This window comes from Camelina sativa, chromosome 10, assembly GCF_000633955.1.
Source record: "Camelina sativa cultivar DH55 chromosome 10, Cs, whole genome shotgun sequence".
Taxonomy (NCBI): Eukaryota; Viridiplantae; Streptophyta; class Magnoliopsida; order Brassicales; family Brassicaceae; genus Camelina; species Camelina sativa.
The window spans coordinates 3,756,320-3,781,239 of record NC_025694.1 but is presented as its reverse complement, the minus strand read 5'-3'; the positions used below and the strand labels follow the sequence as shown (position 1 = coordinate 3,781,239).

The window sequence follows — 24,920 nt, the reverse complement described above, 5'->3', positions numbered from 1 at the left end:
TCGAAAGCATGGTTGCTCCTGTGCCTCCAGGGGCACCTAGACCCAACAACCAGCAGTATCCCGGGCCACCTAATTTCTACCCTGGTTCACAAGGGCACTCAAATCCTTTAGCTGACAATATGCAGAACTTGAGCTTGAATCGACCACCTCCAATGATGCCTGGTTCAGGTCCCAGACCACCTCCTCCGTTTGGTCAGTCACCACAATCTTTCCCTCAACAGTCCCCTGCTTATGGAGTTCCGCAACGTGGACCTTCACCCATGTCCCGGCCTGGACCTCCTGCTGGGCTGGCAAGACCTGGCGGTCCACCTCCGGTATCACAAACAGCTGGATTTCAGTCAAATGTACCCTTGAACAGACCTACTGGTCCACCTTCTAGTCAGCCACCATTTGGCTCTAGACCGTCAATGACTGGAGGACCAGTGGCACAGCCTGTTGCCTCTTCTAGTGGGTTTCCAGCTTTTGGTCCATCGGGTAATGTAGCTGCAGGTCCTCCTCCAGGAGCTCCCCCAATAGCATTTGGTTCACCTCCACCTGTCGGATCTGGCATGTCTATGCCTCCCTCGGGCATGCTTGGTGGTCCAGTCAGTAATGGGCATCAAATGGCTGGTTCAGGGGGGTTTCCGAGGGGATCCCAGTTCCCCGGTGGTGCTGTTACAACTCCACAGACACCCTATGCGCAGCCTCCTTCAAGACCTTTCCCTCGGGCATGCTTGCCTTATGGTCCACCATCAGCACAGGTATGTCCAGATACAGTTATTGGATATGTTCTTGTCATGTAACTTTTGTGGTATATATGAACGGAATGATGAAAACATGTCCTGCTGTGAGGTAATCACCAATGAATGTAGATGTGTATCTAAATTCATTCACACAGGAACCATACTAGTTCACCGGTCTTTGTAATATTTTGACCGTGAAAATTTTGAATTGGCATTGTTAGGATTCTGTCTTGTGGTCAGTTGAACAACAACTTATGTAGTGCTTTAGCTTGTGGCTCTTTGTTTCATTGTTAAGCAAAGTCTTTTCACTCCTTTGTATGGCAGATTCTGATGCTCCTCAAATTTGAATGTTAGTAGGTTGCCCCACCACCTCTAGGTTTTCCTGGCCCAATGCAACCACCAAGATATGGAATGGGTACTTTGCCAAATCAGTCGATGACCAACATACCCACTGCCATGGACCAACCTGGTGCCGCTGCTCCTGGTGGACCCGCAAGAATTGATCCTAATCAAATCCCAAGGCCAGGTTCAAGCTCCAGCCCAACTGTGTTTGAAACGCGTCAGAGTAATCAGGCTAATCCTCCCCCGGTGTGTATACCTGATCAAATTTCAATTTGGACATTAGTCTAAGATGTCATATCTTTTGTATGTGTGGTTTTGTCTAACTGCCATATCTTTTCCCTGAATTTCTCTTCTATTTTTGAAGCCTGCTACTAGTGATTATGTTGTTCGAGACACCGGAAATTGTAGTCCACGTTACATGAGGTGCACGATCAATCAGGTAACAATGAAGCATATATTATTTGATGGTGGGATGTGTTACAGTTTAATATTTTCTCATTGTCTTCTTTAATTCTTAGGAACTTGATACCTTTCTTTTGTCCCTTTCTCGCAATAGATCCCATGTACAGTTGATCTTCTGTCTACATCTGGAATGCAACTGGCGCTGATGGTCCAACCGCTGGCTCAATCTCATCCATCTGAAGAGCCTATACAAGTGAGCCTTCTTTCACCAAACAAAGCGTGTGTTCATTCGGTTTCTATGCTATTCGTATTAGTATTTGCATTACCCCTTGCTCTTATTTATTGCATGTACCTGTATATTTAGAGTTCTTTGTGAAGTATATAAATTTTTGTTTTGAAATATAAGTTTTCATTTACATCTTCAAAAGAAGCAATTCCTGGTAACATTGATCTATACTATGGTTCAGGTTGTCGACTTTGGTGAGGGTGGACCTGTACGATGTTCACGCTGTAAGGGTTACATAAATCCTTTCATGAAGTTCATTGACCAAGGAAGGAAGTTCATCTGTAATTTCTGTGGTAAATGTTACTGTTTTCAGTTATGCAAGCCACATAATCCTAAGTTATAGCTATGTAACTGCAATAGTANTTTAGACTTGTACCCTTCGATTTCGTTGAAAGTTTGCTAAAAGATACTGTAAATTATTTTTATGTCTTCTACGGACAGCGAAAATATTATATACTATTATTAATTTGTCGTCTGAATCCTGTGTGACACCACGACGACGCCGTTAACCGCCGTCGCTGTGTCTCTCTTTCTCTCACTCTGTCCATAGATCTGAGCTTTTTCTATCATTACTTTTTTGGATCGCTATCATCCAAATCTGAAGAATTCCCAAGGTTTAGCTCAATTCCGGGTACGTACATATTTGATTCTGCGATGATTGCAATTTTCTCGATTAGACCCTTTTAAAGCTTCTTGCTTTTTTTTGGTTTGTTTGTTTTTTTCCTTCAGATCAGATTTCAAGCTTTCCTTATTTATTTAGTTTACTACCATTCTTGATACATCCGCCTTTGTTTGTGGGGTCTGTATGAATATGATCTAAACAAGAAAAAAAAAAAAATCTTGCCTTTGGATAGTTATTATTGTCTTCCAAGACTAAGTTGTGTAGTTACTTCCACCAAGTCTGTGTGATTTTGGTTGGATAATTGTTGTTTTGTGTCAGTGTTGTTGTTACTTCGTTTTCTTTAAATTGTGCCAATTACTGATTTGATTGTTTGGATTTTGTAGGTTTTGGCAAATAATATACTCGACGAAACTCTAGTCTGTAGAGGAAGGTTTAGGATTTGATCTCTATCTCTGGTTTCGAAAGCATGGTTGCTCCTGTGCCTCCAGGGGCACCTAGACCCAACAACCAGCAGTATCCCGGGCCACCTAATTTCTACCCTGGTTCACAAGGGCACTCAAATCCTTTAGCTGACAATATGCAGAACTTGAGCTTGAATCGACCACCTCCAATGATGCCTGGTTCAGGTCCCAGACCACCTCCTCCGTTTGGTCAGTCACCACAATCTTTCCCTCAACAGTCCCCTGCTTATGGAGTTCCGCAACGTGGACCTTCACCCATGTCCCGGCCTGGACCTCCTGCTGGGCTGGCAAGACCTGGCGGTCCACCTCCGGTATCACAAACAGCTGGATTTCAGTCAAATGTACCCTTGAACAGACCTACTGGTCCACCTTCTAGTCAGCCACCATTTGGCTCTAGACCGTCAATGACTGGAGGACCAGTGGCACAGCCTGTTGCCTCTTCTAGTGGGTTTCCAGCTTTTGGTCCATCGGGTAATGTAGCTGCAGGTCCTCCTCCAGGAGCTCCCCCAATATCATTTGGTTCACCTCCACCTGTCGGATCTGGCATGTCTATGCCTCCCTCGGGCATGCTTGGTGGTCCAGTCAGTAATGGGCATCAAATGGCTGGTTCAGGGGGGTTTCCGAGGGGAACCCAGTTTCCCGGTGGTGCTGTTACAACTCCACAGACACCCTATGCGCAGCCTCCTTCAAGACCTTTCCCTCGGACTGCACCTTCAATGCCGCCACCAGCAACCTTTCCTGGAGCCCCTCATGGCAGACCAGCGGTATCAGGCTTGCCTTATGGTCCACCATCAGCGCAGGTATGTCCAGATACAGTTATGGTATATGTTCTTGTCATGTAACTTTTGTGGTATCTATATACGGAATGATGAAAACATGTGCTACTGTGAGGTAATCACCAATTAATGTAGATGTGTATCTAAATTCATTCACACAGGAACCATACTAGTCGACTGAACTTTGTAATATTTTGACCGTGAAAATTTTGAATTGGCATTGTTAGGATTCTGTCTTGTGATCAGTTGAACAACAACTTATGTAGTGCTTTAGCTTGTGGCTCTCTGTTTCATTGTTAAGCAAAATCTTTTCACTCCTTTGTGTGGCAGATTCTGATGCTCCTCAAATTTGAATGTTGGTAGGTTGCCCCACCACCTCTAGGTTTTCCTGGCCCAATGCAACCACCAAGATATGGAATGGGTCCTTTGCCAAATCAGTCGATGACCAACATACCCACTGCCATGGGCCAACCTGGTGCCGCTGCTCCTGGTGGACCCGCAAGAATTGATCCTAATCAAATCCCAAGGCCAGGTTCAAGCTCCAGCCCAACTGTGTTTGAAACGCGTCAGAGTAATCAGGCTAATCCTCCCCCGGTGTGTATACCTGATCAAATTTCAATTTGGACATTAGTCTAAGATGTCATATCTTTTGTATGTGTGGTTTTGTCTAACTGCCATATCTTTTCCCTGAATTTCTCTTCTATTTTTGAAGCCTGCTACTAGTGATTATGTTGTTCGAGACACCGGAAATTGTAGTCCACGTTACATGAGGTGCACGATCAATCAGGTAACAATGAAGCATATATTATTTGATGGTGGGATGTGTTACAGTTTAATATTTTCTCATTGTCTTCTTTAATTCTTAGGAACTTGATACCTTTCTTTTGTCCCTTTCTCGCAATAGATCCCATGTACAGTTGATCTTCTGTCTACATCTGGAATGCAACTGGCGCTGATGGTCCAACCGCTGGCTCAATCTCATCCATCTGAAGAGCCTATACAAGTGAGCCTTCTTTCACCAAACAAAGCGTGTGTTCATTCGGTTTCTATGCTATTCGTATTAGTATTTGCATTACCCCTTGCTCTTATTTATTGCATGTACCTGTATATTTAGAGTTCTTTGTGAAGTATATAAATTTTTGTTTTGAAATATAAGTTTTCATTTACATCTTCAAAAGAAGCAATTCCTGGTAACATTGATCTATACTATGGTTCAGGTTGTCGACTTTGGTGAGGGTGGACCTGTACGATGTTCACGCTGTAAGGGTTACATAAATCCTTTCATGAAGTTCATTGACCAAGGAAGGAAGTTCATCTGTAATTTCTGTGGTAAATGTTACTGTTTTCAGTTATGCAAGCCACATAATCCTAAGTTATAGCTATGTAACTGCAATAGTATGGATCAAGTTTTGAAGTAATTGAGTATTCTAAGCTAAAAGCGTAGACTAGCATTTTTTGCTTTACCTTCCTGGATTGAAAGATTTCTTCTTCCACTCTGGATTCAACTCATTGTGAAAGATGACAACATGATTTTGTTTAAGAGATACTTCTTATATATTGTTATTTTAATATTCTTGTGGGAGTCAAATGATGTGGTGGGCTTTGTGATCCGTTTCCTCATCAACTTTCTTTTGCACAGGATACACTGATGAGACTCCCCGTGACTATCACTGTAATCTGGGTCCAGATGGTAGACGTAGGGATGTTGATGAAAGACCTGAGCTGTGTAGGGGAACCGTTGAGTTTGTTGCTACAAAAGAATACATGGTCAGTATGTGAAACTTTCTTGTATGTAAAATTGTTTGGTTTTACTTCAAAAGATGTCAATTTGTTTTATGCCGTCTGGAATCTACCATTGTATTAGATGAAATGTTCTGTCCTCTGATTTTGTGTTTTCCCGAAAAATGATAACCCATTACTATGGTGGAAAATAGTTTTCTCTATACATGCTGTACTGTTGATCTAGTGAAGCACCACCCAAATTATATTGATATTAACATCCTTTTGGTAGAAGTTGATGATCAGACATGTTGGGAATGAATGGAAACTAAGATCATTATCTTTTTGAATAGGTACGGGATCCAATGCCAGCAGTGTATTTTTTCCTCATTGATGTCTCAATGAATGCTATACAAACAGGTGCTACTGCAGCTGCTTGCAATGCAATTCAGCAAGTACTTTCAGACCTTCCTGTAAGTTGTGTCACCATTTCCAACATTCCAAAACAGTCAAATGATCTCTACTCTGTTCTGAATATTTATTTGGTTATATGTGTATGAAGTCTTTACTATTTTTGGTTGTATTATTGGAAATTAAGTACAGCCCCTGTTCAAACGTTTTGGGTTTTTTAGTGATGATATGTAACTTGCAATACGCCTTTTGCATACTAAGGTGTTCATACCTTAATCATTTAGACGGTAGCTTCTGCTGCATATCTGTTAGCGTGTGTCCTTATTTATAGTGAGACTGTGAACTTTCGTTAGGGTATGGTTATGTTACCAGTGATTTTATAATTCTTATTTAGCGTTAAGTCATTAAAAAATTAAAAAATCTCTGTATGCGTTTGCAGGAAGGTCCTAGGACATTTGTTGGAATTGCTACATTTGACTCAACAATCCACTTCTATAATTTGAAACGTGCACTGCAACAGGTGATTTGTTTGCCTAGTCTTTTCCTTCTTTTGTAATTGTTGGGTGGAAAAAAGAGAGATCTGTTCTCTCAGGATCGTAAATAAATGGTCATCTTCTGGGCCACTGGGCTACAGACTCAGCAGTCGTATTGTGCATTTGTTGCTTTACTTGAAGTTATTGCATTGGCACGGTAAATTCTATATATTATTTTGTGATGCCATAAAGTCATTTCCAATTAAGAGTCGTTTTCTGCATCCCTGTGATGCTATGATATCCGAAATGGGTGCTGTCTCTTTCTCTTCCTGAAGTCTTGGTGAAGTTCAACTGATTACTGCCACCTGTGAATTGATTTCCTCCCCTTACGTGCAGCCATTGATGCTCATTGTCCCTGATGTGCAAGATGTCTATACACCTTTAGAAACAGATGTCATTGTTCAGCTATCTGAGGTCAGTCAGTTATCTAGTTGAGCACACCCTGATTAGTTTTATTCTTGTTTTTCAATGTGTCGTATATGCTGGCTACTATTCTTAAGATTGGTTATCATAATTTCTTTCCCATACTTTTGTATTTATTGTATTTTGTTGGAATTCAGTGCCGTCAACACCTGGAGCTTTTGCTGGATAGTATCCCAACAATGTTTCAGGAAAGTAAAACTCCTGAATCTGCTTTTGGTGCAGCAGTTAAGGTATGGAATCACTGAAGATGCATATGCTTAACCTGAATGTCTGATTGGTAGTACAAGTAGAAATTTGATAAATTTGATGGCCACCATGATTTTATGAATTCGTTGCTTAGTAAGCATTAAACCCTTGTCAACTAGTTTAGAAGTTTCAATCACCATTTCATGGTGCAAAGTTTATTCTTGATTTTGCCAAGCTTCCATGTTTTTTTTTTTGGAAAAAAATGCGGAAGATAATATCTACTAGTCTCCGCATGTGTTTTGACTTCATGTCTGACAACTCCATTTCTGTAGGCTGCTTTCTTGGCGATGAAGAGTAAAGGAGGGAAGCTTATGGTATTTCAATCAAGTATGATACTTACCATTGGTTATTTTATATTAGGGTATATTGATGCATGTGCTTCCAATCACTTAGAATCCATCTATCCACACTGAAAATCATATATTTATTATAAGCTCCAACGCTCACTATTCATAATACATCTTACTGCTCAGTACCTCTATGACTTAACTGATATGGTGACAATCTTCCCCATAGTTTTGTGTTCTGTTGGTGTTGGAGCACTTTCTTCCAGAGAGGCCGAAGGGAGAGCTAACATGTCTGCTGGTGAAAAGGTAAACATATTTTTTTCCGTTTCAGAGAATGTAGTGGTTCATTGCAAAATATTGAATCGTCATATAATTTTGATACCAGGAGGCCCATAAATTACTACAACCAGCAGACAAAACTCTAAAGACCATGGCTATTGAACTTGCTGAGTACCAGGTATACCAATAGACGAATTTAACTAATAATGTTTCCGCCTGCTTATCAAGAATCTACAATGTATCATTCTGTCTTAATATCAATAATTTTTCCCTATCTAAGCCATTCGTAAATGTCTCAGGTCTGTGTAGATATATTTGTCACAACTCAGGCCTATGTTGACATGGCTTCAATATCCGTCATTCCAAAAACTACTGGAGGACAGGTGATTCCAAAGTTCCTTATCCTTTCTGATTGTCTGCAAGTTCTGTTTTAGTTTTTCTTGAATGTTAGTTGTAACTATCACAGTTGAATAGAGACTCATATTCGTGTTAAGAGAATCTTACTTGTCTCTGTCAGTTGAATGCATTTTTCCTATAGAAGCCCATGCCTGAATTATTTCCGTAGCAACTTTTCAATCCTAATTGACAATAGTCTGTGAAAGTATTGCTTACTTGATGCATCATTAATGGTCCTTTTGTTCATGGATGTTGAGCTTGATGTCTAGGTTTCGCCGAACTTAAACTTTCCATTGTAAACTTTTTTCCCAGGTGTATTGTTATTACCCTTTCTCAGCTCTCTCAGATCCTCCCAAGCTTTACAATGATCTTAAATGGAATATAACTAGGCCACAGGGTTTTGAGGCTGTCATGCGAGTCAGATGCAGCCAGGTATGTTTTTGCGGTGGAGAGTTCGCTTCATGCGTTACTCTGTTAACTCCAGCTTAAATAGCTTTCTGTAAACCACCGTTTCCGATAATTGTAGGGTATTCAAGTGCAAGAATACTCAGGGAATTTCTGCAAACGCATTCCAACTGACATTGATCTCCCAGCGGTGAGTGGATCCTCCTTGAATTTTCCTAATTAGTTTTTTAGATAATATTGTATTCTACTGATTTCGTGTCAATATCAATGAAAAATATCTCTGTATGTGATCCTGTATGAAAGTTGTTATGATATATAAGTAACACAATATTTGCAAATAGGAAAACACATAGTATTTTTCTACAAGTTTACAAGGAGATGCACTATGGTATATACTCCGTTTACTCTTTGATTGCCAATGCAGATTGACTGTGACAAAGCTGTAATGGTGACGTTAAAGCATGATGACAAACTACAAGACGGAGCTGAATGTGCTTTCCAGGTATATTTTGTATTCATGTACTTTACGAAAAAAGGTTGGTAGTCTGTTCCATTTCAACTGATGTTATTCTATGTTCGTTCTGTGTTTTTTTTTCAGTGCGCCCTTCTGTATACTACCATATTTGGAGAAAGAAGAATCAGGGTTACCACATTATCACTCNGCAGATCTCTCTGAAGACGTGATATATATGCAGCTTGCTAAAGTTTTGATTATTCTTGCTTTTTAATTTATCAGGACAATGAAGGAGCGGTCCTTCCTCCTCCAANTTCGGTACTGATTATACTGTTTTTCGTGTTATGATTATGTACCAATATCTGTATTGTTATCTTTTATGCAGCGGCAAATGAAATTCCTTCAAAGGCACTTCCATTGGTAAAGGAGCAAGCAACTAATAGTTGCATTAATGCACTCTATGCCTACCGTAAATTTTGTGCTACAGTGACGTCAACTGGACAACTTATTCTTCCCGAGGCGCTCAAGCTTTTTCCATTATATACTCTTGGTATTTCCTAGTTCCTTTTTTTTCTACTTTTAAGTTATTTTTACACAACTTCTGGTTCTCTTTTGTGCTACGGAAATTGTTTTACTTTCCTTGTCTTGAATTAGAAGTGAATATTTATTGCGTTTTCACCTACTATGTGTGCTTACTTTTAAGAGATATTAAGTGACAGTTGTTTTCGTTTTCTGCTAACTTTTTGGTAACTAAATGTGGCCGCAGTGAAGATAGATACCTTAACTTCTTTAGATGTATGGAAATATGTTCTGTGTGAATTACAAGTACTGATTGTCTTACTCGCTATCTCTTTTTGTTTTCTCTTGTACCTTCTGAGTGTGAAATGCAACATACCGCATAGGGCTTGTCAGGATCGTATAGCTTCTGTGGACATGAGTAATAGAAAATGAATTTTGATTTTGATGTTATTTCCTTTTACATGGGTCTTCCTTCAGCATTGACCAAAAGTGTGGGTTTAAGGACGGATGGGAGAGTTGATGATCGATCATTCTGGATCAACTATGTATCTTCCCTTTCTACTCCGTTGGCAATCCCATTGGTTTATCCCAGGATGATTTCTGTTCATGACCTTGATGTGAAGGTATGATTGGGCTACTTTTCGTTAGCAGATCTCTCTGAAGACGTGATATATATGCAGCTTGCTAAAGTTTTGATTATTCTTGCTTTTTAATTTATCAGGACAATGAAGGAGCGGTCCTTCCTCCTCCAATCCCATTGTCAAGTGAACACATTAGCAATGAGGGAGTCTATTTTCTTGAGAATGGTGAAGATGGTCTACTATATGTTGGCGAATCTGTGGACTCTGATATTCTGCAGAAACTTTTTGCTGTTCCTTCAGCTGCTGAAATTCCTAACCAGGTAATCTCAATTTAACTTCGTTAGCACATGAATTTGTAGGGTGATTAAGAGCAACGAAATCTGGCATTTGTACTATTTTATTGCATGATCCAGCTGTGACTTTTGTGATCGTTTCATCATATTTACCTATCACACTATTGAAACCATTAACGAAGAAATCTCTTTTCTGGCATTTTCGAAGCCTACTAAGCAATGATAACTTTTCATTACAGTATGTGCTGCAACAGTATGATAATCAGTTATCAAAGAAGTTAAATGATGCGGTGAATGAAATAAGGAGGCAAAGATGTTCTTACTTAAGGTNCTACTTTTAAGTTATTTTTACACAACTTCTGGTTCTCTTTTGTGCTACGGAAATTGTTTTACTTTCCTTGTCTTGAATTAGAAGTGAATATTTATTGCGTTTTCACCTACTATGTGTGCTTACTTTTAAGAGATATTAAGTGACAGTTGTTTTCGTTTTCTGCTAACTTTTTGGTAACTAAATGTGGCCGCAGTGAAGATAGATACCTTAACTTCTTTAGATGTATGGAAATATGTTCTGTGTGAATTACAAGTACTGATTGTCTTACTCGCTATCTCTTTTTGTTTTCTCTTGTACCTTCTGAGTGTGAAATGCAACATACCGCATAGGGCTTGTCAGGATCGTATAGCTTCTGTGGACATGAGTAATAGAAAATGAATTTTGATTTTGATGTTATTTCCTTTTACATGGGTCTTCCTTCAGCATTGACCAAAAGTGTGGGTTTAAGGACGGATGGGAGAGTTGATGATCGATCATTCTGGATCAACTATGTATCTTCCCTTTCTACTCCGTTGGCAATCCCATTGGTTTATCCCAGGATGATTTCTGTTCATGACCTTGATGTGAAGGTATGATTGGGCTACTTTTCGTTAGCAGATCTCTCTGAAGACGTGATATATATGCAGCTTGCTAAAGTTTTGATTATTCTTGCTTTTTAATTTATCAGGACAATGAAGGAGCGGTCCTTCCTCCTCCAATCCCATTGTCAAGTGAACACATTAGCAATGAGGGAGTCTATTTTCTTGAGAATGGTGAAGATGGTCTACTATATGTTGGCGAATCTGTGGACTCTGATATTCTGCAGAAACTTTTTGCTGTTCCTTCAGCTGCTGAAATTCCTAACCAGGTAATCTCAATTTAACTTCGTTAGCACATGAATTTGTAGGGTGATTAAGAGCAACGAAATCTGGCATTTGTACTATTTTATTGCATGATCCAGCTGTGACTTTTGTGATCGTTTCATCATATTTACCTATCACACTATTGAAACCATTAACGAAGAAATCTCTTTTCTGGCATTTTCGAAGCCTACTAAGCAATGATAACTTTTCATTACAGTATGTGCTGCAACAGTATGATAATCAGTTATCAAAGAAGTTAAATGATGCGGTGAATGAAATAAGGAGGCAAAGATGTTCTTACTTAAGGTATTTAGCGATATTCTCACTATGCGTTTTTTTCTCCTAACTAGATATTTTTCATCCTAATACTTACGTCTTTATGTTTTATCTTTACAGAATAAAATTGTGCAAGAAGGGAGATCCATCAGGTGAGTAATTCTGGACGAATATCAGTTTTCAAAGACTCTTAGCATTAACTACAAAGGCTACCTGTTATTTATCTTTTCGTGTTTGTGAAATGATCAGTCTTACACTAATAGTAACAGCATAGCTTAGCTCATGTCTGCAGCTAGTACCAATGTCTAGTTACTTAACATAATATTTATAGGTTTCTAGAATAGCAATATTGCTTACTAATTAGTAGTGTTAATTTGATAAAAACTTGTAGATGCTGATTTGTTCTTCTGATTTTTGGTACTATTCAGGAATGTTGTTTCTGTCGTATATGGTAGAGGACAGGACAGCAAGCGGCCCGTCGTATGTGGAGTTCCTTGTGCAAGTTCATCGCCAAATCCAGCTCAAAATGAACTGATCCTCTGATTTCTAGGAGTCCGTTACAAAAGTTTCTCTTAATGTCTCCTCCCATCTGTGTCATGTTTTGAATTTACGGTAGAAATACATGCAGAAGGTGAAAGGGCATCGTTCTTATGGCTGCTTGAGAAGTTTTCTTCTTTGGTTGAAAGGGAAAAGAGAGCATAGACTACTTCAAGTTGAGAAGATTCACTTCATTTCAAAGGTGTACTTAGATAATAGTCTCCACTCTTTTCCTCCCTATAAAGATACCAAAGAGTCTTTTAGCTTTAGCTAATCCATTTTGTATGGTTACTTTTTTTTCATGTGTTTTGTGAGTTCGAACTAAAAATTTCCTTTCAAATATTTTTCTTTTGTTGGATGTTGCCAAAGGGACAGATAAAACTTTTCGATGTATAATGCAGTGTAAAATATGAAATAATTGTTGTTTTTTATCATTGCAAACATTTTAGTTAGGATTATGGTTTTAAGGTTCCTAGTTATTTTGTGAACAACCGTTGAAGCAAATGTTATAGATAACTGTTTCAGTAATAGTTTTTTAAAGTTGATCTCTTGTAAAATGAAATTACCGTGACTGTGATATTCATATATTTTAAAAACAAATTAGAAAATATATAAATGATCGTTTTCTCGAAGAGCATCAATTTGTTCAACATGTGCACCGTTGGCCATGGCAATCGTGCTTCCTCGTTTCCCCAACTTCTTCTCTGCATCCACCAATAAACTGAGTTTATATATGACAACATGTGTGTGAGTATTTCACTACTTTGTATACAATAAAGAAACGTTTAAATGTACGGTCACTTCTTTTTAGTTACTTCTCTCACTGATATATGTAAACATTAAAATATAAAGAGAAGTAACATTAACATAAGTAGTGAAAAAGTTAAACTGACCAGCTAAGTCGAACAGAAGTTGGATAGAATCAGGCAAAATGATAAGTCTACCGCTGGAATCACCATTGTTGTTGTTATCTTGATTAGGAGGTTGTCCATGAATTATCACTCTTTTGGGAACTCCCTTACTTTGTCTCTCTTCTTCTGCAAATCAAATGACATTTTATCTAAGCGTCTATATACATAAAAAACCATATTTTAAAATCAACAAAAATTGTCTTCGTACTCTGTTCATTTTCATCTCTTGAGACCGTAGCTATCTCCTCATTGTTACTTTGTGGTGTTTCCTCTGTCTGAACTGTTTCCTGTCACCAAATAATGATCGGTTTCATCTCAAATCCAATTAAAAACCGTGACGAGAGGACTATGCATTTGTTGTACATGCATGGGCTAGCTTGATTAAATTTACGTATACCTGAACTTGAACTTGAGCATCTGCGTCAGCTAGTAAATCTCTAAGAAAAGGGATTTCTTTCTTTAACTCATCATTCAAACCCTTGAGATACTGAAGAAAAAAAAGCATTAGTTATTCTGGTTATATTATAATCATTGTTGATGTTGCTAATGTTTTGTGAAATCTGAACTTACAGTCATAAAATTGGTGATGATCATTTTGGCGTCAACGTCATTATCAGACTGAACCATTTCTTTGAAGTTATGATGACCGATTCGGATAACTTGTGAAAGTCGTCGTGTCCTCACAGTGAAAGGCTGAGGAATGTTGAACACTACTCCAATCTCTCCTGCCATACTTCCGGGACCTAACTTCGTCAATACCTTCACCCATTTATCAACCAATAATTCTTCATCATATCTTTCAAACCGTACTTTATTTAAATTTACTGATATTTAGTTTTAGAGTTTTACCTGTTCACTCATACCCTTGGATGAAATCAAATCCTGTGATTCCAAATTTTGTTAAAATCAACTAAAGTCAAATATGTATATATTTTGAGTATATATGTACGTAGAGGACAAAAATATCATACCACTCCTCCAGATACAATTATGTAGAAATCTGTTGGAATCTCATTCTGCAAGATTATCTCCATCTTCGGCGGAAAATACTCTGCTTTTATTTGCGAAACCTACATCAGAACAAATTAATTAATACCTTGTTTAACAAGGAACACGAAAAGGAAATGGAACTATTGATTGATCACCAGCTGGACGATGAGGCCATCAGGGAATCCTTTAAAAAGATAAGCCTCCTCCATGACGGCGCGGAATAGATGTTGGTTAATACTTGATCTGATAGCCTTAGGTAAGTCTTGAAGAACCTCTTCTTGCCTTAACTCCGCGGTCTTGAACTTGAGCTGCATATGTGCAAGCATCTGCTCTCTCATTGCATCTGGTAACCTGTTCTTGCTTGTGTACCGCAATATATGATTGATCGCGCTCCTCTGTCCAAGAAGAAGAAAGATTATTGCATATAACTCGCAGATATAACTAGAGCTGAAGCCCCTAAATTAAGGTTTCATAAATGGTTCTTGGGTTTCAAGCAACGAATGATTAATTTTACCATGGCAAATGTGCGGTTAGCGCCATGGACAACAAGATTGGTCATGATACCGATGATGTAAGAAGTGAGGCCAATATTGAAAAGCATGTAGAACATGTTGAATGTCTTCTCACGGCTATTAACGGCATGCAAATCGCCGTAACCCACGGTAGTGAGTGTGACAATAGACCAGTACATTGAGTAAGTGTAGCCTAGCCAGACACTTCTTTCCTTAAAATCCTCAACTTGTGATCCTATCCATGTATCTGTAGGCGTTGGATAATGGTAGGCTATCCAGTATAAAATGCAACCCGCCAAATGAATCCAAAATACCGTCACCTGAATCAAAGTTCATATATATTTAGAAGACGAGCTATAGATAAATATAACCAATTTAGCAATTGTTGTTCAGTACGGATTTGCTATATTGGTCAAGTTCGTAGCTAAATTACTAACATCACCTTAAAAAAAAAAAAAAACTTACACAGAGAAGTTTAATGACTCTGATGACGAAATAGTTGAAATGTGCGTCTTTCTCTAGTCTGTAAAAAGAATATATATAGAGAATATAATGATAGAAATATTGCATGTTATATATAGTAGGAAGTATAGTAGTATATAAATAGAACAAACCTTTTAAAGAGTTCGGTAACGCGACGGAGACGCCAGAGGCGGAGCAAATTAAGGAAGCCGAAAGCTTGGCCTCGTCCGACGTTTCCGGTAATAGTTTTATAAATGAATTGAATCGGTAACGTTGATGCTACGTCCATCACAAAAGCCACGCTCTTCAAGTACCTAATGCACATATATGTATATATATATATATATCTTCATATTTAGGATCTAACTAAATTATTTACTTTTGTTTAAGTGTAGTTATAAATTAATTTTGTTACCGTTTGGCGATAAGCTTGTGATCGGTGACATTGAGGTAAGTAGTATTATCCAAGTAGGAAACGAAGAAAGTGAGGACGATATCAACGGCGAAGAAAAAGTCAACGACGAGATCAATGGTCATGAAAGCTCCTTCAGCTGCTTTCTCGAACGCCAACTCGAACAACGATGCCCACGCTGAATATCCCACCAGTATTACCAAAAACAATTCCCACAATCTAGCCAACAAAAACATATTTATGGAGACATATTACTAAATAAAAACATTTATTTATGGACTAGTTAATCAAAAAAGGTACGGTACATAGCATAGGAACCTGTAACGACGATCAAAGTGAAGAACGATGAAAGGTTTAGAAGAAGGGTTGTCTTCTTCGATGACGGTACCAAAGGCAGGCAAGAGACTGCTCGAAACTGAGGTTATGTTCCTCACATCTTTGCTCGACCTTCTTCTGAACTGTAGTGCCGAAAACGGTGATCTCGTTTCAGCAGTCGTTGATGTCGCCGTCGAAGACCTTCCTCTTCTTAACAGCAACGGCAACGGTGATCTCGCCTCTGAAGTCGTCGTCGACATCTTCTTTTTTCCCTTCCTCTTTTCTCTCCTTCAAGCTCGCATAGTTGTCTCTTTCTCTCTCTGTCTCTTTAATTAATTATGAAGGATGTGTGATGAAGATGATGAAGAAAGGTGGTGACCCAATTGTGTTGACTTTTTTTTCTCTTTCTTTTAATAGTATGTTACAAAAAACTACTGTAACATAGTAAACCCATGCATATACTAGTAATAATTTTGTAGTTTTTCAAGATTCTGTTAGTATGAATCTACCCCTTTTAATTCTTGATCAGAGTTATCTATAAAATTTATTTGCTCCCTATTTACGTCTCCTGTGTACATATTTAATGGTGACATCAGATTAGTAATGATAATCGAGATCTACAATAAAGGATAAGGTTCTTTTTTTTTTTTGTTTTCTTCCTTACGATAGTTATAGCTATATTTAAATATTAGAGTTGAAATATTGAGAATCCCGAAAGTCAAATCTTGACGTTTTTTTGTTGTCGTTATTTAATGAGACCTGACAGGAATAGTAGTAATGTTGAAAACTAAACTAAACAAACAACTAAATAAACAAAGGAATTACATATCCATAATATATATATCATCACAACTCGTAATTGTGAGTATGTAACGAAAATAAAAATTATGATTCTAAGAATGATTTGTGTAATAAAACAAGAAAGGCTGGTATTATTTAAAAAGTATATATATATATATATATATATATATCATTTAAGCTTTTTAAAACAATATGAATTTTTTAATGTTATTAAGATCCATGATAGACTTTGGGCCAAGATGAACTTTTTTTTTTGTTTGAACACGTATTGGGCCAAGATGATAATATTTGAGATATTCTCAAAGACATGTAAAATATTGGGCCGAGTGGGCAATAGTTCTGGGTCATCATCATCATCGGGTAGAATTAGAATTGTTTGTTCGACTGGAAAGTGGAAAATGCAATTGGTGGATGTCGCGATTCGACCTCGACCCCAAAGGGATTTGGCCGGTAACAAAAAATTGCTGAGATTTTAAGAGCATGGGCATTGGTATAGGACAATTTTTAGTCCTTCAAATTTAATAGTATTATTTTGAAAGGTTCTTATTTTTAGTATGAGCATTGGTGTCTATTTGTATTTGGTCCTTCAAATAAAATAATAATATTTTAAAAGTTTAAATATTTCATAAAATTATTGCATTTCATAAAATTTAAAGTTACATGATATAAAAGCATATTTAAAAAAAGATTACAAAAACGAATTTACTAATCCAGCTTGTTGTTGAGAGCTGAATCATCATTTACTAATCCAGCTTCCTTCAAAATATAATTGAACTGCTTCCACAGAGAATGTATCAGGAAATTGCTCATAAGCCGATCCAATGTGTAAGCTAACTATAAAGAAACAATAATGTGTGAGCTCAACACAACCAATACAAAACAATAATGAAAGAGACTAGACAGAGAATATACAAACCTTGTCATTACATCCGAAAGGGGTCGTATTCTCCAGTCTGCCTGCATTTTGGTATCTGCAGCCAAGTAACAAAATAGAAATTGAACGAAGAGATGACAATGAAAACAGAATAAAAGTTAATCAAGATTGGATTGTTTAATTTATGCACTCTTTGGTTGCAGCAACTCCACAATAATGCTTCAGAAGAAATTCGAGACTCTTTCTCTCCAGCTTTAGCACCCTTGAGCCTCTGACATAAAACAAAAGTACTTCTTTAGATTGTACAGATACTTTAAACCATGAGAACCTTCAAACTAAAACTATCGTTTCATAGCCACAAAAATGTCATGAACATCACTAAAGGAATACAGGAACAGAAAAGTTAATATGTTCGCCATTTCTTCATTGAATGAATCAGATAAGATTACAACGTTTATATGCACTTCTAACAAACTATTAAACTGGCTGTACACAATAATTAAACTACAAAACAACCAGAAATCAAACCTGTCCTGTGTCAAAATGATTGCAATTGCAGACATAAACCTGTCCTGTCCTCGGTTCTGGTAGAGATTTGCATCAAACATGTTAATCCTTGTAAATCGAACAAAGCAAGATCCCATGATTTTACAAGCTCAACAGCCTTAAACTGTTTCCAGATCAAGAATCTGCAGAGAATTACAACAAACAAATCCTTATTCCTTAAAACTGAAGCTTGTAATTCAAATAACTCAAGCTCAAAAATTCCAAAAACACGAAGTTCAAACAAAATTCACAGGACAATTGCGAAGTTATACTTAACCAAAATATACACTAGCTCGTTTCGTTTCTATTATCGACAAAAATCAAAATCCACAGAAGTGTATACCAACTGAAATCTACACATGTAAAAGCCCAAAGTAGACATTAAGAATTCAAAAAGGCAAAAATCACGAAATCGAGCAGAGAATTTAGGGCAAGGAAACAGAAATCTGAAGAAGAAGGATGAACAATTACAATACCTTCTTAATCTGAGAGATGATTCGAGAAATTAGGAAGAAAAAGCGAAACAGAAGATCGGCTTCAGTAATTTGTCAAGAAATTCCGGTGAGAAGAACCGAACGGCTTCGTGAAATCGTCGAGGATGTGGATCGCCTTTGTCGTCGCCGTCGAGAGAAGAAAGAAGTCGAACAAATTTTGTGTCGACAAATTATTTTCCTTTAACCCTAGAGAATTCGACAGCCAATCAGAATAGAGCACGTGGCGAAGAAGACGGACGAAAAACGTCCTAAAATAAGAACCGTTTTTTCAATAATGGGCATTTTCTAATTAAATTAAAATAAAAAAAAAGCCTGGGACGGCCCGAATCAACGCCGATGCCCATGGTCTAAGACTCTCTCTCTCTCTCTCTTTGCACTCTCTCTCCTCTTTGCACTCTCTCTCTATCTCTATAGTTGGAAACCCTAGCTCCTCTGTTTCCACCATATCTCGCAAAGATAAATTGCCGCCCTTCGTTCTACCTTCAGTCGATTCGCCGCCTTGTTGCTTTTATTATCTACGTCTGCGTCTGGTAGAATTTTCCCTCTTTTAGCTGCAGATTGGCATCAGATTCCCTTCTAGATGTGTCGGTGATGGTAGCTGCTAACAACGGATTCGAGAAGATGGATCAAGAACGAGTCAGAAAACGTCCTCGTATGACCTGGGACGAGGCTCCTCCTGAACCTGAGGTTGCTTTTTTATTTTTTTTTATTGATCAATTTGATCTGTTGACAATTGTAAATTATAATTTGGTTAAGAATGTGGAGGAAAGACTAAACATTTATGTTTCTATTTTGTGGTGAGGTTCTGATATTCTGACATTTTGAGTTTTGACCTTTTTTTTTTTTTAATTGGGATAGGCTAAAAGGGCTGTGATTAAAGGACATGGAAGCGATGGGAGGGTCTTGTCTCCACCTTTAAGGGAGGATGATCGTGATGGTCATTATGTTTTCACTTTGAGGGAGAATCTCACTCCTAGATGTGAGTGTTTATAAAACAAGTTCATTAATTTTATTTGATTGATCAATGGTAGTATATGTGCATTGTTACTAGAGATGATTTTTTTCGTTTTGGTTTTGTTTCATTGACATACGAATCCTTTTTGAACTCTTTTAGTTCTTTAACTCACTCCGCTGTGTGTTCTGTTTTGACAGATAAAATACTAAGCAAGATGGGTGAAGGTTAGCTGTCAAGTGGCATGGTGTGTTCGAGATAAAAAAACTGTTTTTGTGAATCAAAATCGTGCCATTTCAGTGAACTTGCTGGTGTTGTAGGCACATTTGGTCGGGTTTTGGAATGTTGGGATCGTGATACAAAAGAATATGTGGCAATAAAGATTATCCGAAGCATTAAGAAATACCGGGATGCAGCAATGATTGAAATTGATGTTCTTCAAAAACTTTTAAAGAGTGATAAAGGCCGCACACGGTATATATTATTTATCTTCTTCTAGATTTTTTGTCTGATCGCAAGAGTGACATTGTTTCATTGCTCAGTTTCTTCATTTCTGCTTTGTCCTTGCAGCTGTGTACAGATGAAGAACTGGTTTGATTACCGGAATCATATTTGCATTGTAAGTGTCCCAATCAAGTTTCATTGATTTCTACGACCATTGAAATGCATTTCTAACATTTAGTTTGTTCTATGTTCGGTGACCTATGAGCTTTGTTATTGTAAGAAGTGAATGAATCATAATCTTTCGGGCTACCTTTCTTTTGCATGATACCTTAAGTAACAGAAATCCAATTCCGTATAGTGTTTGTGTATTTAGTTTATCCATGTAGAATTTGTCAATGAAGACTGGAACTAAACAAAACCTTCCTTTGAATGATTTCTAATGGTGATATCAGGTGTTTGAGAAGCTTGGACCAAGTTTGTTTGACTTTCTTAAGAGAAATAAATACTCTGCATTTCCTCTGGCCCTTGTTCGGGATTTTGGATGCCAGCTTTTGGAATCTGTAGCATGTCTGTGAATTGTTCCTTTCTGCTGTTATGTTTTACAATTATCATATCTAGCATGTTCAATAACCATTTCTTTTTTGTCTTGGGCCAGTAGCTTTAGTTCCTACCTAATGCCTCTCTGCTCTTAACATACCTTTTGTTCTTATCTACAGATATGCACGAGTTACAATTAGTTCACACCGACCTTAAGCCTGAAAACATTCTTTTGGTGTCTTCTGAAAATGTAAAGCTTCCTGACAATAAGGTATCTGGAACTGAATTAGGTTAAGGTTGGGTTTGGGTAACTGTGTAGTAATGATAGGCTAGTATTTTGAAAGAAAAAAATTGAACTTTAATTTCTGACATTTTGATGTTTGATTTTAATTAACAGAGGAGTTCGTCAAATGAGACACATTTCAGGTGCTTGCCAAAGTCAAGCGCCATTAAACTGATTGATTTTGGCAGTACTGTTTGTGATAACCGGATTCATCACTCCATTGTCCAAACAAGGCATTACAGGTCTCCGGAGGTCATTTTAGGTAAGTAAATCAGTTATTTGCTCCTGGATACATGCTTGCGGATTTGTAGCTGACACTTACCAGTGAATGAACATATTCTCTGGTAACTAACCAGCGGCATATCATTACAGGTCTAGGATGGAGTTACCAGTGTGACTTATGGAGTGTAGGTTGTATATTATTTGAACTATGCACGGTAAAGTCTTTCTCATCTTGTTGTATGAATTGTTATCTCCTAATTTTGAGTAGTTTTGCTTATTATTGTCAACACATTTGAACTGTACGATAGGGTGAGGCTCTCTTTCAGACGCATGATAACTTAGAACATCTAGCTATGATGGAGAGAGCATTGGGACCTTTGCCTGAACATATGACCCGAAAAGCCAGGTTAGTTTTCTATTTCCACAAACTTTTGAGTACACGGAAACTCCACAGAGATAAATGCTCATCGCTTGTTGCATGTACGGTCATTATATTTTGCAGCCGGGGTGCTGAGAAATATTTTAGGAGAGGGTGTAGACTGAATTGGCCAGAAGGAGCCAACTCTAGAGAGAGTATTAGGGCTGTAAAAAGACTCGACCGTCTCAAGGTTTAAGCGCCATCAAATTCTTATTGTCTAATGATATATCTTTTGTCTGATATGCCGTGACCTGAAGTAGAAACTGCTCATAATTCTTGCAGGATATGGTATCGAAGCATGTTGACAACACAAGATCCAGATTTGCAGATCTGTTGTATGGTTTACTGACATATGATCCATCTGAGCGTCTTACAGCAAACGAAGCTCTTGATCATCCTTTCTTTAAGAGTTGAAGTTGAGAAGATGCAAAATCAGATGGGGCAAGTAATTCTAAAGAACAATGATCGCCATAAAATGTAGAATTTTACTTGGTAGCAAGTGTTTTTTGTTAGATTATAAAGCTCCCTTTTCTCATTAGCACCAAACAATAGTATTCCAATTCCAGTTTCAAGTTTGGCTATACATTTATTCTGGAAAACACCACTGTTGTACATTTGTGTTGTTGAGAATAAAAAAATTTACATCACATTTTGAAACTAACAACCTTACCAATTGCATATCACAAGCAATCAACACAAGTGCAATATCCATTACCCTTTAGATTCGATTCTTCATAACCTTCAATAAAGACTATCACCCACCAAGTACCCCACATCTCGGTGAATATAAATGAGATGTTAAACTAAATTCATAGTTTTGAAGCGTTTTCCAAGGAAGTTGAAATAAATGATGGATTGATGGAATTTGAAGAGGGAGAATAAATATAAATACCAGAATCCTACTAGTCATCGTCTTAGGATGTTGTTTGCATTTCATAGATTCTTTAGTTAACATAAGAAACTCTAGTTTATGTACTTGTAGTTGAAAACTATTCTCTATCATTAGCCATTAGTTTTGGTCGTTGTTACTCAAGCCAGATCTTCAGTGAAATCCATCAGCCTCTCTCCCACTTTGTATCGATTATCAAATTCCAGTTGGTGAAGGTAAATGATAAGATCACGAGTGAGCTTGACACTGAACCATATCGGGATTAAGGTAAGGATCGCTTGCCAAATGAACCGCTGGACGGCTAAGTTGACTTCATCCGAAAGTCCAAGAATCGGGAACAGAGAGTTCACCACCAGGTAAGGAACACTGAGAGTGAATAAAAGGGACACTATGATGGAACCAATAACATCTCGAATCAGCCACGTAAAGGGAAGTCTGTTGATTCCGACGCTTCTGATTCTCCGCCACGCCACAGTCGTGAGACAGTTGATCCATGTGCGCATAGTCTGCGAGGGAAGAAAGCAGTTACTTGTTACGCAACAAACAAAATGAAAACAAGTCCTTGATTGAAGCAATAATGACGGAAACAAAACAAACTTCTTTACCAGAAAGATCCAGATGTGTAGGACGACTACACCGGGAAACCAATTGTGGTGCAACATATATACTGGGGACTCATGTAGCGGAACTTGTGACGGGATGATGATCATAAGGTTGATAAGGAGACCGAGCAATCCCGGTATGATGGAGATCTATTCATCAGGGTTTACAAGTTATATGCATATATGTCCACAACAACAGATGATTCAAATTTCATAATTGTCAAAGAAAGATATCGAGTCTTCTTACCCAGATGAAGAATAACAAGAAATTCCTTATGAACATGAGGGCATGGTTGAGAAGTAAATCAGTTCTTCCCGTCACGAAATGATCATAGACGAAGCAAATGAAGATATACATTCCTCGAAGGATACAGAATCCAATCCAGAAAGCACAAAGATCTAAAATGATGGATTTGCGAAGAGGCACTTTTAAAAACATTAGAAGCATAAAACAAAGGAAAGATACGTATGAAGCAAGATTAAGAAAATTACAAACCGTCGTGTTTGAGTCCGAAGGCCCTTCCAACTAGAATCGGTAAAGCCATGAAGGTTGTACTAACAAGAAACATACTCAGAGCAGCTATAACCAACATCACTCCAATCCTCAGCATAAAACTGAAACTTACAACTAATCAGAATGAATTTTGTACCAGAATTATCTTTTATTCAAAGCGTTTCCTTTGGTTACCTTTTATCTCGTTGGTCATTTGTATCCTCTTCACAGGTTGTGTCGCTTTGAGATCCATACAAACTGACCATAGAGCCTTCAGCTACGCCAAATACTAGAGACAGTGGTCTCACATTACGATTTGCACGGTCTATGCGGGGCTCTCCAAGCAAGAAGTCACTCAACTTGAGCAAAGAACTGATAGTGATAACCCACTTGTGAACTATGGGTCTGAGGGATGTTGTAATAAAATTTACTAACCACCGAGGGCCAAATCTAATTAAGCACGCATAAGCAATAAGTAAACCAAGCACAAAATCTTCATCGTAGACCCTGCATGCATCCCGTGAGCGTTTTAATACATAATGTTTAAGAGTCGAGAAATTAGAAACATTATGTGGTAAGGTCCAGAGGAGCATGCATACCCAAATTGGAGAGGGAAAAAGGACTGGCTGATGAGACTGATTGTTTTTACTGGTAAGTAAAGCACAACCACCACCATTGCTCCATGTAAAGCAAACGCCAAGAGGATGGGACCAAGATGCAGTTTGGTGATTTTGTAGTTTGGTTCTGCAACATCTATCAGATACCAAAAGGCTCGTTTCTGAAGTATCTGCCAAAAGGAAGAAGAAAAAGTGAGTATATCTGATGATGCGTAAGGATGAAAACAAAAATACAAAAATGTTACCTTTTGGATAGCCTCCATGCAACATATAGCAACTACCAAGTAGAAAATTCCCATATGCCAATGTTTTGCAGCCAGGTGTGGATAGTCTGAAAGAACCTCAATGCTTTGGGAAACTGTTTTCCCCAGTATAGGGGAAGTACAGAAATCTAGCCAGCAACCAAGTATACAAGGCAGACCACCGAGTTTAAAGCACAAGATGAACGTATTCTTAACTGGCGGAGAAAACCATCTGACTCTTGTTCTGTTTCGACGCAGAGGGAAGACACTTCCAAGGTAAGCCAATAAAACCGATAATATAACCATTTTCCCGGCAGCTAATTCAGATGCATTTTCCTCAATCCAAACATGTGGGAAACAGCGTAGAAGAAAGAAGACAGCTCGGCCAATCGAAAATGGTAAAAAAACTTTGAGAGAAGACCAATAGATGTTGATGGCAAGAACCTGTAGTGTAGAGAAAAGAAAAAGAAGAAGCATCTGTTACTCAACATGGTGAAACATTAATTAATGCTAATCCGGAAAGCTAACAGCAAATGTGTTGTCATTGAAAAGGAAAAAAACCCTTCTGATGGCTCCAAATTGATGAAGAGGTGTGTTTCGAGGAACAAACACTAGTGGAAGAGGTCCCCTCTGAAAGATATGGAGAAATGGCAAGTGTAAGAGCTGATCATGCCACCAATCATTCAGAATTTGAAAATGATTTCCTAACAGCAGCAAAATGCCAGTAACATCTCTATCTCTTAGACCGTTCTCTAAGATGA

General features: G+C 38.0%; 6 protein-coding genes and 1 pseudogene across 8 annotated transcripts; 4 read left to right on the top strand and 3 right to left on the bottom strand.

Annotated features, from left to right (window-relative positions):
* Window positions 9–2,082, top strand: LOC104720010 (protein transport protein Sec24-like At4g32640). Its single transcript, XM_010437984.1, has 6 exons — window positions 9–740; window positions 1,080–1,310; window positions 1,429–1,503; window positions 1,621–1,719; window positions 1,934–1,976; window positions 2,066–2,082. The coding sequence occupies exons 1-6, from the start codon at window positions 9–11 to the stop codon at window positions 2,080–2,082; spliced, it is 1,197 nt and encodes a 398-aa protein (XP_010436286.1).
* Window positions 2,122–8,986, top strand: LOC104720009 (protein transport protein Sec24-like At4g32640). The gene is made up of 19 exons (XM_010437983.1): window positions 2,122–2,383; window positions 2,758–3,635; window positions 3,975–4,205; window positions 4,324–4,398; window positions 4,516–4,614; window positions 4,829–4,940; window positions 5,251–5,378; window positions 5,684–5,803; window positions 6,181–6,261; window positions 6,611–6,688; window positions 6,835–6,927; window positions 7,216–7,270; window positions 7,460–7,536; window positions 7,616–7,687; window positions 7,809–7,892; window positions 8,218–8,337; window positions 8,432–8,500; window positions 8,735–8,812; window positions 8,909–8,986. The coding sequence occupies exons 2-19, from the start codon at window positions 2,841–2,843 to the stop codon at window positions 8,984–8,986; spliced, it is 2,445 nt and encodes an 814-aa protein (XP_010436285.1). The 5' UTR covers window positions 2,122–2,383; window positions 2,758–2,840.
* Window positions 10,848–12,572, top strand: LOC104716911 (protein transport protein Sec24-like At4g32640). The gene is made up of 5 exons (XM_010434384.2): window positions 10,848–11,057; window positions 11,156–11,335; window positions 11,548–11,636; window positions 11,727–11,758; window positions 12,035–12,572. The coding sequence occupies exons 1-5, from the start codon at window positions 10,863–10,865 to the stop codon at window positions 12,139–12,141; spliced, it is 603 nt and encodes a 200-aa protein (XP_010432686.1). The 5' UTR covers window positions 10,848–10,862; the 3' UTR covers window positions 12,142–12,572.
* Window positions 12,638–16,089, bottom strand: LOC104716910 (potassium channel KAT3). Its single transcript, XM_010434383.2, has 13 exons — window positions 15,749–16,089; window positions 15,434–15,649; window positions 15,171–15,332; window positions 15,022–15,079; window positions 14,559–14,876; window positions 14,200–14,439; window positions 14,026–14,124; window positions 13,904–13,936; window positions 13,625–13,813; window positions 13,452–13,541; window positions 13,263–13,341; window positions 13,037–13,180; window positions 12,638–12,847 (listed from the first exon to the last, which is right to left on the bottom strand). Exons 1-13 carry the CDS (start codon window positions 16,003–16,005, stop codon window positions 12,744–12,746), a joined length of 1,989 nt encoding a protein of 662 aa, XP_010432685.1. The 5' UTR covers window positions 16,006–16,089; the 3' UTR covers window positions 12,638–12,743.
* LOC104716909 lies at window positions 17,168–18,660 on the bottom strand. 2 transcript variants are annotated; one of them, XM_010434382.2, is made up of 5 exons: window positions 18,443–18,660; window positions 17,949–18,109; window positions 17,611–17,691; window positions 17,463–17,517; window positions 17,168–17,380 (listed from the first exon to the last, which is right to left on the bottom strand). In XM_010434382.2, the coding sequence occupies exons 2-5, from the start codon at window positions 18,062–18,064 to the stop codon at window positions 17,252–17,254; spliced, it is 381 nt and encodes a 126-aa protein (XP_010432684.1). In that variant the 5' UTR covers window positions 18,065–18,109; window positions 18,443–18,660; the 3' UTR covers window positions 17,168–17,251. The 2 variants fall into 2 exon arrangements, with proteins under 2 accessions (XP_010432684.1, XP_019086673.1); XM_019231128.1 differs by having other exon boundaries at window positions 17,168–17,376; window positions 18,443–18,657.
* LOC104716908 (serine/threonine-protein kinase AFC3) lies at window positions 18,785–21,965 on the top strand. Of its 2 annotated transcripts, XM_010434379.2 has the most exons (12): window positions 18,785–19,147; window positions 19,319–19,439; window positions 19,613–19,639; window positions 19,733–19,886; window positions 19,983–20,031; window positions 20,309–20,423; window positions 20,573–20,664; window positions 20,791–20,938; window positions 21,049–21,113; window positions 21,207–21,304; window positions 21,401–21,506; window positions 21,599–21,965. In XM_010434379.2, exons 1-12 carry the CDS (start codon window positions 19,052–19,054, stop codon window positions 21,728–21,730), a joined length of 1,203 nt encoding a protein of 400 aa, XP_010432681.1. In that variant the 5' UTR covers window positions 18,785–19,051; the 3' UTR covers window positions 21,731–21,965. The 2 variants fall into 2 exon arrangements, with proteins under 2 accessions (XP_010432681.1, XP_019086659.1); XM_019231114.1 differs by lacking the exons at window positions 18,785–19,147; window positions 19,319–19,439; window positions 19,613–19,639; window positions 20,309–20,423 and having other exon boundaries at window positions 19,850–19,886.
* The window catches only part of LOC104716907, a 4,530-nt pseudogene continuing 1,797 nt past the window's right edge, over window positions 22,188–24,920 (bottom strand).